At 41.6% G+C, this 20604-nt stretch overlaps 1 protein-coding gene across 2 annotated transcripts in view; it reads left to right on the forward strand.

Moving 5' to 3' along the window:
* The window catches only part of INTU (inturned planar cell polarity protein), a 191336-nt gene that overhangs the window by 133341 nt on the left and 37391 nt on the right, over positions 1-20604 (forward strand). For both annotated transcript variants that reach the window (XM_073603697.1, XM_073603688.1), the window contains exons 6-10: positions 671-760; positions 7222-7299; positions 7562-7751; positions 14404-14457; positions 15508-15570. In XM_073603697.1, the coding sequence (XP_073459798.1) occupies positions 671-760; positions 7222-7299; positions 7562-7751; positions 14404-14457; positions 15508-15570 (475 nt within the window). The remainder of the gene's footprint in view (positions 1-670; positions 761-7221; positions 7300-7561; positions 7752-14403; positions 14458-15507; positions 15571-20604) is intronic.

Raw genomic sequence — 20604 nt, forward strand, 5'->3', positions numbered from 1 at the left:
ATACTAGAGGAACATTTGCATTCATCAGCCAGGAAGCTGCGCATGGGACGTACTTGAACATTCCAACATGACAATGATCCAAAACACAAGGCCAAGTCGACCTGTCATTGGCTACAGCAGAATAAAGTGATGGTTCTGAAGTGGCCATCTCAGTCTCCTGACCTCAATATCATTGAGCCACTCTGGTGAGATCTCAAACGTGCAGTTCATGCAAGACAGCCCAAGAATTTACAGGAACTGGAGATTTTTTGCCAAGAGGAATGAGCAGCTTTACCATCTGAGAAGATAAAGAGCCTCATCCACAAATACCACAAAAGACTTCAAGCTGTCATTGATGTTAAAGGGGGCAATACACGGTATTAAAAACTGGGGTATGTAAACTTTTGATCAGGGTCATTTCAGTAGTTTCTGTTGTCATTATGATTTAAAAAGAGTAAACACAGTTGATCGATAATGAATGGCTTTAGCCAAACACTAACCATGAGTGAAAGAAAAGTATTTGTGTTATCATTCATATTCTCTGAAAAATGGCCAAGAAATCATAAATTCTGCCAAGATATGTAAACTTATGAGCACAACTGTATATGTCAGCTTAGAGTGTCTGATGGTTGGCAGTTTAAAATCCTAGACATTGTTCTTAATCTTTTTTATCCTAATTTGTTTATTTTAGCTCATCTCTCATTTTAAACAAGCATCTGGTTCATGTTTCATATTGGAAAGAGTCTGATCGCTTATTTCTGATTTCACTTCCAGCAGAAAGGTAAGAATTCAGTTCTGAACATTTTGGTAATTCTGTAACATTCATAGCCAGGTATTTTAATTTAACAGATTGCTTCTGTGGTATTTTATATATCACAGATATGAGTAAATTTGTATGGAATTCAGAAGCCACACAGTCCAGTCTGCAAGCATGTATGGAGCAGCAAACGTGCAGCTTTTGACAGCATAAGGGAAGACTCAGCTGATTAGTCATCACTACAATTGACAAAACCTAGTATAATGTGACCCCCCAGTGCTGACCAAGAAAAGGGCAAACAAGGATGCTGTGCAAGCACCTGACGTGCTCCTTATCACCCAATATTAGCATCGGTTGTTAGGATGCCGCAGAGGGCTCCCATAGTGTCCAATATTTGTAATGCTGCAAAATAAAAATTTGTGGCTTTGTGTAACAAAAAAGCAGACTTGATCCACCCACTAGCTTGTTTACAGTTGGGCAATTTGGGGCAATCTTTAGGCATTTTACCACACCACCCCTAAAGAATCGAGACAGCACCATAGTAAAAAAGGCTGCCTTAAGATAGCTACGCAAGTTGTTGCCAGTGCTGGTCTGAGGTTTGCCATCGCGGTGTCCCATGATCTTTTTAAGATTCATCACAAAGTCCTGCCCCCTTGGGACGTAACGTGTACGGAACCATGTGACTTTTGTTTGTGACGTCACCCGTGTCCTACACGCTGATTCTCGTGGAGTACACTACAATATGCTGTGAATCCTTTGCACTGAGGCTCAATGCATTATTTGTAAGTGCACCTTTTATATTTTAATAAATCTTTATAAAGATGATGGAGAGCACTAGATATTATTGCTTCCTCTTTTATGTACCTACCCACCCAGAGTCGATGGTGAGAGTCCTTATGATCTAGCAAGTTACCGGCATCTATCCAGTTCTACTCAGAGATCCTGTTTGCACATCCCTTAAGGGAACTGCCCGTCAGACCTAACTGATTTATTCAGGGATCCATTTCTTGAGGTGAGATGCTAGGAGTATCATTGGTGGAGGTTCTCACTCAGTGAGTCACCTAATCTATCAATATTTAATCACTTTATTGGACACTTGGTGCTTGCTGACCATCTTACGTGAAGATTTTATGTGAAGAGCATGGACTCTTTCTTTTTATCATCATTTATTTAGTATTGTTTTTAAATGTTTTGCGCTGCACTGCTTTTTTATATAGTTACAATCGGGGATTGAATATTTTGACCCTCTGTGTTCTAGCTGCTGTTTTAGGGTTTTTTTTTACTTGCGCTGGTTGGTTTTCTTTTATTAAGATAGCTTTACACTAGTAGAATTTTGTTTGAAAGTTTTTGTTTTAAGAATGTTAGTTTGTTTTTCCAATCATTAGTGGGGTCATATTGGCATTCATTTTTGACTACAGTGACAAGTAAATTCAAAGGAGCAGGATGGAACACTTTTCACTAACGAATTTCTAATTGTGAATCAGTTTTTCCCCCAGTCGTCTTCCAGGACAGCCCTTGAGAGATGGAGCTCCTCCCCGGACAGGAAACACATTGCCTCCAGCTCTTTAAAAGGCGGTCCCTCAGGCATCTGTTCAGTTTTTTGTGTTTCCTCAGTTGGAGGAGACATGTTGCCAGGAGGAACCGTCTTCAAAGGGGAGATGGAGTTGGAGAGCATCCATCATCAAGGGCTGTCCAGACTAGCTGAAAATCCCCCTCACCTTCGTTCCTCTCCGCAGGCCATGGGTTCCCTCCGCATTGGTATTCCGTCCCCCCTCTCTCCGGGGCCCAGTGAGGGAGTGGGCAGTGATGGCGAAGCATGGCGGCGGCAGTGAGCTCACTCTCCTCGCTGTAGGACGCCCTGACCCAGAAAACGCTGGGTGTCACTTCCAGCGGAGTACCATGGAGGCATCCCACGCTCTGGGGGAGTCAAACGCTGGCTCATCACAGGTAGCCTGGCCTAGCCAGAACCTTTTTTCCTGTGTATCCATTTATTACAAGGGGAGCTAGAAGACCCTGGGGGAATCACCTCATAGCTCTGTGGGCACCTTAGCACACTGGGAGGAGGCCAGAACTAGATGAGGTTTCATTTGTTTTAAAAAGCCCCCTCTCTCCTTTTCCCCCTTTCAGAAAGAATCCAGATCAGAAACAGCCACTGCCAAGACAGATAAGAAGAAATGTCCTTCTTGTAATGCGAGGCTCTCATCTAGTTACACAAAAACTTTGTGTCCTACTTGCATTGCAGCCATGTTAAAGAGCGAGGAGTATTCCCCCTTTTCAAAATTTCTCTGCTCCTTCAAGGATGAAATGCAATTTACTTTTTAATCAATCAGAAAATGTATCTCCAATACACAAGCCCTATACTCGGCCGTTAGCCAGCCGGATCAGGTGCCCACTTCCCCTACTATGGTAGCTTCAGGTTCAGGAGAGCCTTTAGAGAGTAGGGAGAATTCCCTTAAAAACACTGACCCGGATTCCTCCCAATCAGATTCAGGGCAGGAGGAAGGCCAGGAGGATTCAGGTGTACCCACAAGGTTCAAACATTCCCAGGAGGATGTGGATGAACTAGTGGAAGCAATCTATGAGACCTTAGAGATGAAGGAAGAAAAAAACATACCCAAGGCATGACAAAATTTACCAAGGGTTGAATAAAAAGAAACCCATGGTATTCCTGGTACACAAAATCATGACAGACTTAGTACTTAGGTAGTGGGAGGAACCAGACGAAACCTTTCTTTTCAAGTAGTCTGAAAAGATTTCCCTTTGAGGACCCCAACTAAGTCTGGAATCAATCCCCTAAATTAGATGCCCCCCTAGGAAAAGTGTCAAAACACTCAGATTTAGTCTTTGAGGACATGGGGTACTTGGGGGACCCCATGGACAAAAGAGGCGATGTAATCTTAAAAAGATCATGGGACACCGCAATGGCAAACCTCAGACCAGCACCGGCAACAACTTGCGTAGCCCGAAATTTTGAATTTTGGTTAAAGCAACTACAAGAGCATCTGACGGTGAGTACCCCTAGGACAGAGCTGTTAAAATCCTTCCCCGTGCTCTTTAAAGCATTAGGCTTTATTGCAGATGCCTCAGCCGAATCTGTAAAACTATCAGCCAGAGCAGCCTCATTATCTGTAGCAGCCAGTAGAACCCTTTGCCTCAAAACCTGGCCGGGGGACACAGCCTCTAAGTTACGCTTATGTAGGATTCCTTTTTTAGGCAAGTTTCTTTTTGGCACCCACCTAGATGAAGCCTTATGCCCCGTACACACGGTCGGACTTTGTTCGGACATTCCGACAACAAAATCTTAGGTTTTTTTCCGACGGATGTTGGCTCAAACTTGTCTTGCATACACACGGTCACACAAAGTTGTCGGAAAATCTGATCGTTCTAAACGCGGTGACGTAAAACACGTACGTCGGGACTATAAACGGGGCAGTGGCCAATAGCTTTCATCTCTTTATTTATTCTGAGCATGCGTGGCACTTTGTCCGTCGGATTTGTGTACACACGATCAGAATTTCCGACAACGGATTTTGTTGTCGGAAAATTTTATATCCTGCTCTCAAACTTTGTGTGTCGGAAAATCCGATGGAAAATGTGTGATGGAGCCTACACACGGTCGGAATTTCCGACAACAAGGTCCTAAAAAAAAATCCGACCGAAAATCGGACCCAGCAAAAGCTCAGGCATTACCACAACTCATAGGGGAACTAGTAGACCAAAAAGTTCCAATACCAGTCCCCAGGAAGAAGAAAGGGTTTTTACTCGCACACGTTTTTGGTGCAGAAACCTTCAGGCAAATACCGCCTGATCTTCAACCTAAAGCCATTAAACACAGCCATACAGTACAAAAAATTCCAAATTGAGTCAATCTACTCTGTCAGGAATCTGCTCCAAAAAGATTGTTTCATGTCAAAAATAGACCTAAAAAACGCCTATCTGCTCATTCCCATCAGGAAAAGCTCCCAAAAATGTACCCGCATAGCAATACGGATAGGAAAAAAGGTCTATCACTTTCAAAGCCGAGCCTTGCCCTTTGGCCGCTTCTCATCTCCAAGGATCTTTCTCAAGATCCTGGCAGAAACCCTGGCACCACTAAGAAAGCAAGCCATAACAATTATTCCATACTTAGACTACTTGCTGTTCATAGCACCAACAAAACAGAAACTACTAAAAGATCTAATAGTTGCACAACAGTAGTTATCCCAGCTAGGATGGATCATTAACAGGGAGAAATCGAATCTCTCTCCCTCGCAAAAAATCCTGTTTCTAGGTTACACGATCAGTTCAAAAGAACAAAAAATAATACTCTCACAAGAAAAGGTTGATCGCATGGGACAATGGATAGCACAAATACGGACAAATCTCCCAGTTACAATAAGATAAATAATGTCAGTTTTAGGACTTATGACATCCTCCATCCCGGCAGTCAAATGGGCCAGGTTTCACCAAAGACCACTCCAGTCCTTCATCCTACAAAATTTGTGGGGAAAAGACTTAGAGGACAAGGTATACCTCCCAGAAAAAACAAAACAAGCCCTTTGGTGGTGGAGAAACCAAATCAATCTACAAGAGGGACTGCTGTGGACCATCACGATGGCACACATATTGACTACAGATGCCAGCAGTCAGGGATGGGGGGTCCATTTAGAGGGGCAATGGGCGCAGGATACTTGGACTCTACTAGAGAAACAACACTCATCCAACTACAAGGAACTCAAAGCTGTAGCCAGAGGAATCTCAGCATTCCAAAGTCAGCTCAGAGGCCATACAGGTCAGATTGGACAATACTACCTCGATAGTGTACCTAAACAAACGAGGAGGGACCAGAAGTCCCATCTTGATGAGTATAGCACAGAAATTATTCTCCTGGGCAGAGAAAAATCTGGAATCTCTTTCGGCAATCCATCTCAAAGGAGTGCAGAATGACCTAGCCGATTTTTTTAGCATAGTTTCCAAGTGGGGCCTCCCAGAGATCGAATTATTTGCCAACAAAGCAAACACCAAACTACAACGTTTTTTTCTCGCTGAACCTAAGAGATCAGCCAGTGGCAGTCGGCAGAAAAGTCGCCAGTGGGCAGAAAAAGGCGGCTCTACCCCAGAGCAGATATGTAAGGCCGCCACGTGGTCAAACATGTCTACGTTCATTCGACACTATCAATTGGATGTTTTAGGTGATCAAGATCAAGCATTTTGGAGGAAAGTCCTCCAAGCAGTGGTCCCCCCTAAAAATTTGGTGAGTACTTGTTCATCCTCTCAAGGCCTGTCCTGGAAGTCAACTGGGGGAAAACCGGAGTTAGACTTACCGGTAACTCTGTTTCCAGGAGTCTTCCAGGACAGCACGTTCCCACCCTTTGTATGTATAAAATGAATTGCATGTACGGTTTAACTGTATTTCAGCTCCGTCCTTTGGTTCTTGGATAAAACTGACCAGATGCCTGAGGGACCGCCTTTTAAAGATCTGGAGGCAATGTGTTTCCTGTTCCGGGGAGGAGCTCCATCTCTCAAGGGAGTTACCAGTAAGTCTAATGCCGCATACACACGAGCGGACTTTTCGACGTGCTAGGTCCGGCGGACCGGACTCCGGCGGACAATTCGACCGTGTGTGGGCTCCAGCTGACTTTTTTTTCCCAAAATTCCGACGGTCCTAGAAATAAAACATGTTTTGCCGCGTACACACGAGCGGCCTTTCCGGCAGACTTGGTCCGGCGGACCAGACTCCGTTGGACAATTCGATTTTTTTTCCCAAAAGTCCGAAGGACCTAGAAATAAAACATGTTTCAAATCTTTCCGACGGACTCAAGTCCTGTTGAAAAATCCGCTCGTCTGTATGCTAGTCCGGCAGACAAAAAACGACGCTAGGGCAGCTATTAGCTACTGGCTATCAACTACCTTATTTTAGTCTGGTCGTACGTCATCACGTACAAATCCATCGGACTTTGGTTGATCGTGTGTAGGCAAGTCTGTTGGTTTGGAAGTTCTTCGGAAAGTCCGTCGGAAAGACCGTCGGACCAGTCCGGTCGAAAAGTCTGCCCGTGTGTACACGGCATTTCAAATCTTTCCAACGGACTCGAGTTTGGTCGAAAAGTCCACTCGTCTGTATCCTAGTCCGACGGACAAAAACTGACGCTAGGGCAGCTATTGGCTACTGGCTGTGAACTTCCTTATTTTAGTCCGGTCGTACGTCATCACGTACGAATCCGTCGGACTTTGGTTGATCGTGTGTAGGCAAGTCCGTTCATTCGAAAGTCCGTTGGAAAGTCCGTCAAAGTCCGCCTGTGTGTACGCGGCATTACTCTGTTTTTTTTGTTTAGGAAATAACATTTGATTTTGAAATGAATATAAAAAGCAACCAAAATTTTGAAGTATTTTAACTACATTTGTCCACTCATCAAATGTATAAAGAATTTTTGTACAAATGCTTGTTATAGCTTGTTGTATGTGCAATGATAATGAAAGTAAGCTTCTCACTTAACTTTGTTTTTCAGAGTCTCTCTTCTACATTTGAAGAACATGACTGAAGATCTGGTTAGAACGTTAAAGTTCATGTATAGCTCTTTGGATAGGTAGGTGCACATGGTATTCTAACAGAATACGTTGTTTTTACTTAGATTTGTCAGATAAAAAAGAACTACATATTGTAATGCTAAATGCGGTAAGAATGAGTTTAATTACAAAGACATTTCTTTGCCCAATAGTTAAAGAACTCTGTGCCTCCTACAGTGTTTTTGTGTATGCATGTCCAGATAGATTTTTCATCTTGAATTTCCCTTTTTCCATTCCAGCATGATTTTGTTTTTTTGATTCAGGCTTTCATTTGTATTACAGGGCTTTCTGTCAGGCGGAAAATGTGCCTCGTCTTGATCATTTCTTTAGCTTGGTTTTCCAGCGAGCGGTCAGACTGTCCATCTTAAATGCAAATCCAGGCCATGGGCCTCAATATTATGATGCCTGCAGTGCCCACATTGTGGAGAACCTTCCGGGGGTGCGGTGGTTGTCCTTACCTGAAGATGTCAAGGTTATTTATTTTTGTGTTTTCATTGAGGTTAACATATTGGATGTAAATCTTTTCAGCAAACAGAAGTATAATTCCCAGAAGTGACAGAAACCTGCAGAGCAGCACATTCCCTGCATTTGCTCCTGTTGCAAGCTCCCTACTTTAGTGTTTTTAGAAAGAGCCTATATAACTGTACAAGCTGTATTACCTCTGATATAGATGCTGCCTAGTTTGATTTTATTTGGAGCCTATGGACATACACCAAGTCGCCTTGCCACTTACATTTACCTCCCACTCTCCACTACTTCTTTGTTCAAACACTTGAAATTCTTTTTCAATACCACCATTGTCACATTAAAGTAGAACTTCACCTAGGGGTATTTTTATCCCCCACTTGTCTTCAGTGCCACCACCTTCAATTATTTGGCACATGAGCAGCTGTGAAGCAGGTCTCTAAGACCATGACAGAGAACCATGACACATCTTCTGCATGCGGGGCAACTCTGTGTATGCACGGACACACTGCGCTGAGTTCTGGCAGCTCTCCTTATGGGGTTGCAATTTGTTTGCACACGCACGGAAATGCCTTCATGCATGCAGAGATGTACCATGGGTCTTTGCCAGATCCTGGAGAGGTGCTAAACATCTGAGCACACGTAAATCTCACGTTTGTGCTTGCTCCCTGCATTAAGCAAATGGAACATCCTAGGAGGCAAGCTGGACAGAATATCATTTTGGCCTAGGCTGGAAAGCAGGAATGCTGCAGTGCAGCACAAAAGGCACTAAACCTTTTTGTTTGTAAGGGAACTTCCAACTATTGTTTACCAGGGAGAGGTGAGGAACAAGAAAAAAAAAGTATGACTTATGAAGTTCCACTTTAATTTGAGTGACACTATTTGACAAACTAATATACAGTACATATACAAAACATTACCTAAATTCTTACCAAACACACCAAAATAAGGACATATTTTACAAGATATTCTACAGATATTGTGCAGTGTTTAAGTGAGTGTGTGTGAATGTATTTATATATTTATTTATTATGTGAAATAGACACAATTTTGTATTGCAAATGCATGCTATTATTTTTATGCACATTTCCTGTATATTTTAATAAAATCCAGTAGTAAGTGCACATTTAAAGTGCATCCATAGGCACTACAGACTGGTAAGCAAACATCAGTATGAATTAATTCACCTGGGAAGTTGTGAAGTCAAGGGTTTAGACCATATACTGCATAAGAATCAGCATTTATGTGCTCCGTCTGGCCATACACTGAATGGAATTTATTTATTCGTCATTCATTTAGTTAACTGCTGAAGAGACATGGTGGAATATTTTCAGACAATCAGCGGCTGCATCTACCAATCAGTGTATTCTGACAGGGGTTAGTGCCACTGTCAGAATACAATGTCCCATGGGGGAAGATTCCTCCATCCACCTTGCTTGTGTGGCTGGAGGGGTCAGGTTTTTTTATTCAGCCCATTTTATGGCCAGCAATAGTTTTATGTGTGCATTGTGCAAGCACTATGCAAGTGTCAACCACATCTAGAGTGCACCCCAAAGGACTACATGCAGGCACACTTATGGCCACGGTAAATTTTACAATGGCTACCTGAGCCACGTAGGCATAGATGAATGGATGTTCCAGGGAGTGTGCACACCAAGATGACAGAATATTATCCTGTACTGTGTAAAAATGCAGTGTCGCTTCAGCACATCTTCCCCAAAATACAAACCACTAGATTTAACACTATTAAATTATAAATAAATTTGCCTTCATAGCAAGTGGTGCAGGAACAATCCTTTAAGGAATGGCGGCACTAGTTGATATCGGTCACAACGCATATTCCCCCAAAATGCCCAGAATGCAGAAATGTAATATATAATAAAACAAACGATTAAACACAACAGATATATGATTAATAAAAAGTCCCCTTTTCGAGCATATAATAATCTCAGAGGGAGAATAGAGATTATTTTCTCCATCACAATTGGTGCCTCTCCACCTTTAACTGTAAATTTATAGTCGGTGTGCATCCACCTCCCACAAAAATCAAGCACTGCAGATGACCAGATTTTTTTGACCCTATAAGTTTAAGAGGTCATACAGCATTTTACTAATGAATGTGTCCAAGCTTTCTCAGGATCTGATTCCAATCCCTTTCCACAGAATGTCTCCTGCACACTCTCCTATCACATTAAAACACATTCACCAGTATAGTACCCAGCAGGAAATAAGAATACTCCAATAATGTAGGTCAATAAGATTTAATGTAGGAAAATTGAAAACATCACTTTTCTCATAACAAGCCTCCAACATGCTTAGCGTCTGACATCACACAAGTTAACTCCATCCAATGAGTTTCAGCCAGTAGACCATCATCAGGAGTTGGATGATGGCCTGTTGGCTGAAATGGCTTGTGAGGAGTCGGCTTATGTGTGTTGGTTTTTCTATAATTATTAATTCATGCCTATTTTGTGGGTTATGAATTGTGACTGATGTCATTTAGCCCCACCGTTCCATATAGAATTGTTTTTATATAGGTTATATGTGCCATTTTCTAACAGGCTGCTTATTTTAGAAAGTGTGGATTCGTTTTACTACTTTTTAAGTGGTAATTGTAAAGTTTGATGGTGCCTGGACGCAAATACAATACTCAAATATTCGTTTATAAAATGAATTCTATGCCAAAACAGAACATTTTACAATTGCATATACAAATCAACACTTTTCGAAATTAGCCAATCAAGAAATCGGTTTACCTTTACTTTATTTGGCTTTAAAATGGTTGAAATAAATTAATCTCTAGTGATTGTCTATTTTTTGTAGTAAAGGTAGTAAATTTGCAGTACTGCAAAAAAGCCTCATAAACCTCTTGTGCGTGTCTAGCTCAAAATCGTACTCATTGTGCTCTCTTATACAGTAGAATGTGTTTGGCTGCTTCTCCCACTGTTTGGCAACCAGTGTGTTTCCTGCAGCACGTGCAGTGGAAATTGGCAGACCTCAGCTATAACTCGATCAGTGTAGCTCAAATCACAAGTTTATTCTTAAACCTTGAAAATGCTTCAGCCTCTTAAGAGTTTAAGATCTTAATTAAAGCTGAGAGTGGCAATGCACAATCTGTATTTTGAAAGATTCCTTCCCTTTCTGGTTGCTTTGGAAGCAAGGTCTAATCCGTGTTAATTTTAGTTGCCTGTGCAACTGTGGATGCATAGCTGGAGTTTCCAAATAAAAGGCTATTGTGCATTTTGTCCAAGCCACAAATTCTTAATCTTACTGGAAGCGCACTGCTTCTTAAGTAGACATCCATCCCTCTTTCCTTTCAAGGTGTTCCAGTTCAGTTACCTTTGATTAGTTCTGTTCATCTTTTTTTTCAAACCGTACAAAAAGCACCAAGCCGTCAATATTAAATTGTATACTGGTATGCAGTGGAGGCTGGTGTCAGACGACACCAGGGATGGCACTCAGCCACCCCCCCCAGTCAGTCGGGGCCAAGCACTTACCAAGTCTCGCGGGCAGCTGCTTTCTCGATTCTCCTGCATCTCCTTCCTCCTCCTCCTGGTGGCCAATCCGATGGGGATCTCCTTCTGGCCAATCGAGTGACACACCAATGCAGGTGTGTTTTTGATGCGTTTCTTGTGCTTTTTCACCTGTGTTTTTTGGATGGTTTTGAAAACCGTACCAAAAATGCAGAATGCAGGGCTTTTCCAAACACACTGAGCCTGCAGCACTGTGGTGTGAAGAGTCCCATAGGGTTAAAGGGATGGTTGTGGTTTTGTTATATAGAAATGTTTTCTATTGTAGATTTTTCTTTTTAAGAAAAAAAAAAAGACAGACAGATTTAGGCTGCTTTCATACTGAATGCATTTTTGCTGTGTTTTCAGAATGGTAAAAACTAAAGCAATCTACAATAGAAAGCATTTATAGGTAGACAATTATATACTGTGTATATATGTATGTATGTATGTATGTATATATATATATATATATATATAAACAAATCTATTATATATAAAAACACACATACATGCCCCCCTCTGCCCCATCAGTATAATATAGTTGTAGTCACTAATATTGTGCTCTGCTTTCTTTCACACAGCAATAGACACAAGTCAGCTAATGTCATAGAGTTTAATGTCAACAGTTGGGTGCTAACAAATACATAGTCTTTGATATAAGAGCTGTACAAGCCAAAGTCAGCATGGAGCCTGTCCTGTCATCCCAGCACAATGTCAACATGCCATCCAGTATGATCAGATGTCATCAGACCCATCTTACATGCTCTGGCTCTACATGGGCAGAGGGGAAGCTCTGATCTCTGCTCTCTCCCTCCATGCTATCTTCGTTCTGGACTGGAGCAAAGTAAATGCAGCCGAGGAGAGGAGGACAGCCTGCACGACTAGCATAGCATTACCCACTGCCTGGCTGCCCCCCCCCGCCACAAATTTAACCCTAGCAGCCCCATCCAGATGTACTGTCCCGGGAATGCACATATTACTCTTCTTAACCCTTCACTGCCTGGTGGACTCTCACTCTGCACTCCCCCCTCCTCCTCCCCAGATCCAGTACTTCAGTGATGATGGAGGAAGGTCTCGCTTGAACTGGATAACGATGTGACAAAGGAAAACGTGCCCAAACTTGATGATAAGTGATCCACCACCAGAGAGTCAAAAGGCTTTTCGGAGCAATTGAACCCAAATGAGTGTACACCCAATGGGCCAATCAGGCTTCTAGGGCCACACACCCAGGGGAAACTGTCACAGAGGACACGACTTCCAACCAGAAGACCAACTCCAACAATGGACCTCAATGGGATAGGTAATAGACAGAGAGCCACATTGATAGTTGCTCAAATAGGACAAATTTATGAAAAGGAAGAAGAAGTAGGCACATAGTATAATCCCATTTAAATCTAAAGTCATTTATGCAATAAAAAAAGGAGGAAATACACTCACATTTTAGTAGATAAAAAAGCGCTTAGCAATAAAACAGTGACTTCAGCAGAGCGTCCCTAAGTTTGGGCACGTTTTCCTTTGTCACTTCGTTATCCAGTTCAGTTATTTTGAACCACGTTTTGGATATCTACAATTTGTTTGGTTCACCTGTCCAAACACTAAGGACTATAATTTATTTTTAAAATAATTTTTTCCTTCACGTTGGACATCATTCACTCATATTTTGATTGTAACATAGTACATTCATTTTTTGTCTATTATACACGTATATTTTAGTGTTTATACACATTGTCTATATATATATATATATGTTGTTTGAGTTTCTTCTTAGATCATTTATATGCACGTATGTGTGTGTGTGTGTATGTATGTGTAGTATGTGTGTGTGTGTGTGTATATATATATATATATATATATATATATATATATATGTATGTGTGTGTGTGTGTGTATATATGTATATATATATTATTTTTCAGTTTATTCTGAGATCTATTCTGAGCGCTGCACTTACTGTTCACATAATATCAGTTTAGCCTGATCTACACTTTTCCATCCCTCCCACATTCTCTCTTGCCTACTTTTACAGGAATGAGAAGCAGGGCATTTTGGTAATCCTCATCACACCAAATTAGCACAGGAGAACTGACATGCTCAGACCCCTGGCAGGCGAAGGCGCTTCTGGAACACCCAGACCGTCTGTCCCAAGCACCTGTTTTCCATCCTTCTTCATCAGTCACTGGCTTTAATGGCAGGACTGTTGATTCCAAGGTCCTAAGGCTTAGAGGCCTTTTGGTTATCCCTAGCATTTTAAAGGCTAGGAAAGTCCACTTCTCATAAAGTTCATCATTGCACCTGCAAGGCCTATTGTGCTTGGTGTGGGTCAAGAAACTTTCACCCTTGAAAGTACTCCAGGTGACATATTCTGTCTTTCCTCTCTCTGGTTTGGTCTAGACACACATCTGACTTTGAATATCATTAAAGGTTAAATCTCAGCCTTGGCCATTCTGTTTCTCAGACCCATTGGCTTTCCCACTTTTCTGGGTAAGGCCTTTGCTCAGGTCATAGCTCAAATTTTCCCCAAACGTTATCACCAGTGCCCCTTGATCTGGTTGTTTTGGCTATTTGAACCCTTTTAAGGTTATTCCCTTCTCTGACCTTACCCATAAGGTGGCCTTTCTTGTGGTTATCATCTTTGGGGAGAGTCTCTGAATTAGCAGCCTTATGTTGTAAGGAAATTTCTTTGTGTTGCTCAAGGACAAAGTTGTCTTGAGGCTTAACTCCTCTTTCCTCAAACGTGCTCCCTGCCTTAAACATTAATCAGGATATTTGTCCTTTCGCCTTTGTGTCCTGCTCCAAACATCTGAAGGAAATTTCTCGCCACTGTCTGGATGTGGTGTGTACTGTAGGAGTTTACCTTTCAGCTACTTCTTCTTTAGGAAATCAAATTACCTCTTTATGTTTCTTGAAGGTTTTCTAATAGGTCTCCCTGCCTTTTCATATTTAGTGGCTGAAATATACCGGTAAAGCTTTAAAACTAAATTGTACACTATATAAGATAAACATTATTATATTGTTAATGTTTCACTACACCATTTTTTTAGGTGTTTTTTAGCTTTTTTTTTTTTTTTTTTTTTTTTTTTTTTTAAGTTGGCCACATGTGCAGGTGCCATATATGGTTATCTTGAAATTCTCTGCTTGTAATTTCAGGTGGAGATCGACACCGTGCTTAGTGACCTGGAGGCACTTGATTTTGCAGAGCTGGTAAGTCTGCCTACATCAAATGTAAAACCTGAGGTGCATACAAGAAGCACAACCTGTCTGCTCCTTATTTTTGCTATACACAGTTTGGTCTAGAGTACTACTTATTTTTACTCATTTTTTTGATTTCTAAAAAATTGTAATATTTAGAATTCCATTTCTGAAAGTTTTTCAATCTCTTACTTGAGAACAGTTTTTCTCACCTGCCTAAAACTTTTGCACAGTACTTTATATATCTAATGTAAAGCAAAAGTCAGTCCAAAAAAGTTTCTTTGCAAGTTTGATTGTGCTTGGTAATGCAGGAAACTGAAAGAGGGTAAATTATATAGCACAGACTTCCAGCATTTGCACTTCCAGCGACCTTTGATAAACTATATTAGACCTACAGTAGATACAATGGATTGCAGAATATGTAGATTAAAGGGGTTGTAAACCCTCAAGGTTTTTCACCTTAATGCATTCTATGCATTAAGGTGAAAAACCTTCTTTAGTGCAGCAGCCCCCCAGAGCCCTCCTTTTACTTACCTGAACCTGATTGTTTCATCGACGGGGACGAGCACAGCAGCTCCAGCTGCTGTTTCGGGTCCTCATTGGATAGATTGATAGCAGCGCAGCCATTGGCTCCCACTGCTGTCAATCAAATCCAGTGACACGGGGGCTGGGCTGGGTCCTGCTGTCTGTGTCAATGGACGCAGCAGCAGGACTCTAGAGCGCGCCCGCACTGTTGTCCCTTTGGAATGCGGGTCTCCGAGACAGCACCCGATGCAGGGAGGAGCCAGAAGCGCTGCTGGGGGACCCCAGAAGAGGAGGATTGGGGCCACTCTGTGCAAAATCCTTGCACAGAGGAGGTAAGTATAATGTGTATTTTAAAAAAAAAAATGAACTTTTACAACCCCTTTAAGGTAAACTGAGTTAAATTTTATATTTTAGCACAATTGCAGAGTTTTCAGGATAATGTTAATAGTTCACTGTTTTGATTTCACTCTTCTACAATTTATTTTTAAATAATATCAGGAAAACCAATTCTTGATAATCTTATCATTGTGCTTTCAGTCTGAAGACTACTATGAGATGAGACGACTCTACATGATGTTGGGAACCTGTCTATTTTACAAAGTAAGCCTACATAAATACCAATCAGGAGCTTTTTTCTTGAACAGAGATGCAGTTGAAGTCATCTAGAAAAGTTACAATGCCTTAGTTACAGAAAAGTTACAGAAAAAGTATTCATACCCCTTGACATTTTCCACATTTTGTCATGTTACAACCAAAAACGTAACTGTATTTTATTGGGATTTTATGTGATAGACCAACACAAAGTGGCACATAATTGTGAACTGGAAGGAAAATGATAAATGGTTTTTAAAATATTTTACAAATAAATATCTAAAAAGTGTGGCGTGCATTTGTATTCAGCCCCCTTTACTCTGATACCCCTAACTAAAATCTAGTGGAACCAATTGCCTTCAGAAGTCACCTAATTAGTAAATAGAGTCCACCTGTGTTTAATATAATCTTAGTATAAATACAGCTGTTCAAAAGTAGTGCAGGGGACGTGACCTTGAGCTCAATGGAGTAGGATGTGGGTAGTGAAAGCTCCGCTTGCCAATATCCGGTAGTGCTTCTCCTGATCACAAATTCATGGCCCTAATCAATCTACCTGGCTCTGAGTCATCAGCACAGGGTAGATTATGTCTCCACCAAAAGAGTCACCGAGACCAGTAATCAACTCCCTAGATTCCGTCGACAAGAGATCAACAGGCCGAAGATGGCGCTGACGTCTCCTCTGACATGGAGCAACCTATGGCGGACACAGCTAAGGTGTTGGAGGCTATAGCTGCATGCCAGAATACCCTCACAGCTAAAATCAAGTTAAAATCGATATCTCTCTCATCCGCCAGGACTTGTCCAAGCTCAAAGACCGGGTTACCGAAACTGGAGCCAGCATCAGCAGAGTGGAGGATATCATACACCCTCTGCAACATACTACTGAAAACGTACAGTGCCAACTGCAACAGCTCAGTGGTATACAGGACGATATGGAAAATTGTCTACGCCGCTGCATCCTTTGCTTCATCGGTCTCTCAGAAAATACAGAAGGGACCGATTTGGCAGAATTTCTTGAGAATCTCGTCACCACATATGGCAGAGATGCAGTCTCTATCATGTTCGTGGTGGAACGAGCGCATTGTATTCCCGCCAGGCCCCCTGCTTTAGGTGCTCCACCTTGTACCTTTTTATTGCAAAGTTTCTCAACTTTAAAGACCTGGATAAGATACTACGCCTTTACTAGAGAGAAGGACAACATCCCTTTCAGGAATATTCATCTAGCTGTATTTCCTGATTTTTCAAACGAGGTACAGCGACTAAAATCCCGATTCCAGGAAGTTAAACGGCGCTTACGTACCCTACATCTGAAGTACGTCATGTTATTCCCCCCATGTCTGCGAGTGGTACTATCCTTAATGATCCAGAAATGGCTTCTGCTTGGATGAATCAACGCGCCCTCCCTGCCTAGATGAACCTTTTGTCAATAATGTAAGTGAGTACTCCCAATTGTAGAGTTACTGTTTCCTCCTCTTTTTTGGAACTTGAAAGTATTGCAGATGCTTCTTTGTTTGCCCTCCTTCTCCTTGGTTACCTTTGTTCATATTGCTCATAACTGTGGATTACAAATATGGTTTACACTAATGCCCTTATCCAGATGTTTGCACCGCTCACGATATTCTTTGCACCCTATTTTTACAGATAAATACTGCTCTTTGGAGTGATACCACTATTACTTATACTTTGTTTAGAGACCCTGGGTATGGATAATGTTTGTTCATTTCTCCTTATAAACTGACGTATCCCTCCAATCAGTTTTTTACACTGGAAGACTGTTCATGTTCTCAGGCTTAGGGAATATATGCTCCTGCCAGGTTGGGGGGGGTGAGGGGCTGGGTGGGATGGGATGGGCTTATGTTGAACAACTGATGCTCTCTTTTTACATTTTTGCTGGTCATTTCTCGATGGTACATTTTTATGGTTACGTTTTTTACTTGATGTTATGCCTTATCTATTCTTACTAATTTGTATCTACTGGTGCCTTGTTACCCTGTCTCTCCGACCTCCAAGATATCCTTATTTATGGTATATACGTGTTCCATGGCTTCCCTCAAATTTCTAACATGGAATGTTAAGGGTATACGGATTAAAATAAAGCGTACAGCTGTCCTTGCACTTCTTAGTTCGCAAAAAGCTGAGATTATAAATACAGCTGTTTTGTGAAGCCCTCAGAGGTTTATTAGAGAACCTTAGTGAACAAACAGCATCATGAAGGCCAAGGAACACACCAAAGAGGTCAGGGATAATGTTGTGACAAAGTTTAAAGCAGGGTTAGGTTATTTAAAATATCCAAGCTTTGAACATCTCCCTGAGCACTGTTCAATCCATCATCTGAAAATGGAAAGAGTATGGCACAACTGCAAACCTACCAAGGCATGGATGTCTACCTAAATTAACAGGCTGGGCAAAGGGAGCTATAATCAGAGAAGCAGCCAAGAGGCCCATGGTAACTCTGGAGGAGCTGCAGAGATCCACAGCTCAGGTGGGATAATCTGTCCACAGGACAACTATTAGTCCTGCACTCCACAAATCTGGCCTTTATGGAAGAGTAGCGAGAAGAAAGCCATTGTTGAAAGAAAGGTATAAGCAGTCCCATTTGCAATTTGCGAGAAGCCATGTGGGGGAAACAGCAAACATGTGGAAGAAGGTGCTCTAGTCAGATGAGACCAAAATTGTACTTTTAGGGCTAAAAGCAAAACGTTATTTTTTGGCGGAATACTAACACTGCACATCACCCAGAGCAAACCATCCCCACCGGGGATGGTGGCAGCATCATGTTGTGGGGATGCTTTTTTTCAGAACAGACATGGAAGCTGGTCAGAGTTGATGGGAAGATGTATGGAGCCAAATACAGGGCAATCTTAGAAGAAAACCTGTTAGAGACTGCAAAAGACTTGAGACTAGGGCGGAGGTTCACCTTCCAGCAGGACAACGACCCTAAACATACAGCCAGAGCTACAATGGAATGGTTTAGATCAAAGCATATTCATGTGTTAGTATTGGCCCAGTCAAAGTCCAGACCTAAATCCAATTGAGAATCTGTGGCAAGACTTGAAAATTGCTGTTCACAGATGCTCTCCATCCAATTTGACAGAGCTTGAGCTATTTTTCAAAGAAGAATGGGCAAAAATGTCACTCTCTAGATGTTCAAAGCTGATAGAGACATACCCAAAAAGGCTTGCAGGTGTAAATGCAGTGAAAGGTGATTCTACAAAGTATTGACTCAGGCGGGCGGAATACAAATGCACGCCACACCTTTTCAGATCTTTTATTTGTAAAATAAAATTGAAAACCATGTATCATTTTCCTTCCACTTTTCCACAATCATGTGCCACTTTGTGTTAGTATATAACATAAAATCCCAATAAAATACATTTACATTTTTGGTTGTAACATGACAAAATGTGGAAAATTTCAAGGAATATGAATATGTTTTCAAGGCACTGTATGTGTTTTATATATACAGTAGTGTAATCTAGGCAAAGCAAGTTTGTGTAGCCTGAGGCTGGGAGTGGCACTGCAAGTTGAGCGGAGGGCAGTGGAGATGGAGTGGGGATTCACTGGTGCACAGAACGACTGGTGCTCCCAACATTGGTGTATATACAAGTTGTGGTATATTCAAGGAAACATATAACCAAATGTTGCATGTAGCATCAGGAATGCATTTTTAGAACATTCCTCAATCAGCATGTACAGGAACCTGTGTTTAGAGCAAGTGCAAAAGTTATCTCTGGAAATGTGGGGGAAAAACTGCGCTAGAACAAATATAAAGTGAAAAAAGAACTATGGAGCTGCCAACACTCAAACATACAAGGTTCGAAGTGAATAATGAAGAGACAGTGTGGCGCTAAATAAAAACGGTGTAGATGTATTCCCTAAATGTGGTACAACTATAACAAAATATAATGTGCGAATGCACCATAACATAACAAAAAAGTGAGCTAGGCAATGTGTTGAATCTGTGCAACTTAAAACAAAGTCCACAAAGGATGTGACAAGGTAAATTCCTCCCGTGAGGTTATCTTCAGTCACATGGGGATGATGGATTGCTTGTCTGAAGTTACTTTTCAATAACAGCTTTCAGAGAAAAATGGATACTCTTACCAACTGTGGTGGACCCTAGGTGTCATACAACAAATGGGTCATACAGGCTCGGAGTCATATGAGGTATGGGTCAGGTGCTAGGCACATGAAGGGGAAGGGGGACTCTATATAGTGAAGGTCAAACCGGGTCGTTTATTAATAAAAAAATCAGATATCAAAAATCAATAATACAAGTGATCACAAAAAGATAAAAGAAATAAAAGCAATGTGGGGTACAAGAAATGCTGGTCCGACGCGCAAAACTTGTCTTGTACCCCACATTGCTTTTATTTCTTTTATCTTTTTGTGATCACTTGTATTGATTTTTGATACCTGATTTTTTATTAATAAACCACTCCTTCCCCTTTCTTCTTCCCATATGTTTGTCCCTTGGAGCCCATGAGGAGGTGTGTCCAGAGACCATCGTTTGGACCGCAGAGTGCATGTGGAATCCACGGACCGAGAGTTGGGGACACCATATCGGACCCTTCTGACCTCCATGTGCCTAGCACCTGATCCATACCTCATATGATTCCGAGCCTGTATGACCCATTTGTCATATGACACCTAGGTTCCACCACAGTCGGTAAGAGTATCCATTTTTTCCCGAAAGTTGTTACTGAAAAGTAACTTCAGACAAGCAATCCACCATCCCCATGTGACAGAAGATATCCTCATGGGAGGAATTTACCTTGTCACATCCTTTGTGGACTTTGTTTTAAGTTGCACAGATTCAACAAATTGCCCACTGTGCGCGCACAGCTCACTTTTTTGTTATGTTATGGTGCACTCGCACATTATATTTTGTTATAGTTGTACCACATTTAGGGTACACATCTACACAGTTTTTATTTAGCACCAAGCTGTCTCTTCATTATTCACTTCAAAAGTTATCGCTAGCTGGTGAGTTAGATGCAGCCCCCTGAATGAAGGGACTTAAGCTTTCTGTACATATATGCT

This window comes from Aquarana catesbeiana, linkage group LG01 (genome assembly GCF_042186555.1).
Source record: "Aquarana catesbeiana isolate 2022-GZ linkage group LG01, ASM4218655v1, whole genome shotgun sequence".
NCBI classification, from domain to species: Eukaryota; Metazoa; Chordata; class Amphibia; order Anura; family Ranidae; genus Aquarana; species Aquarana catesbeiana.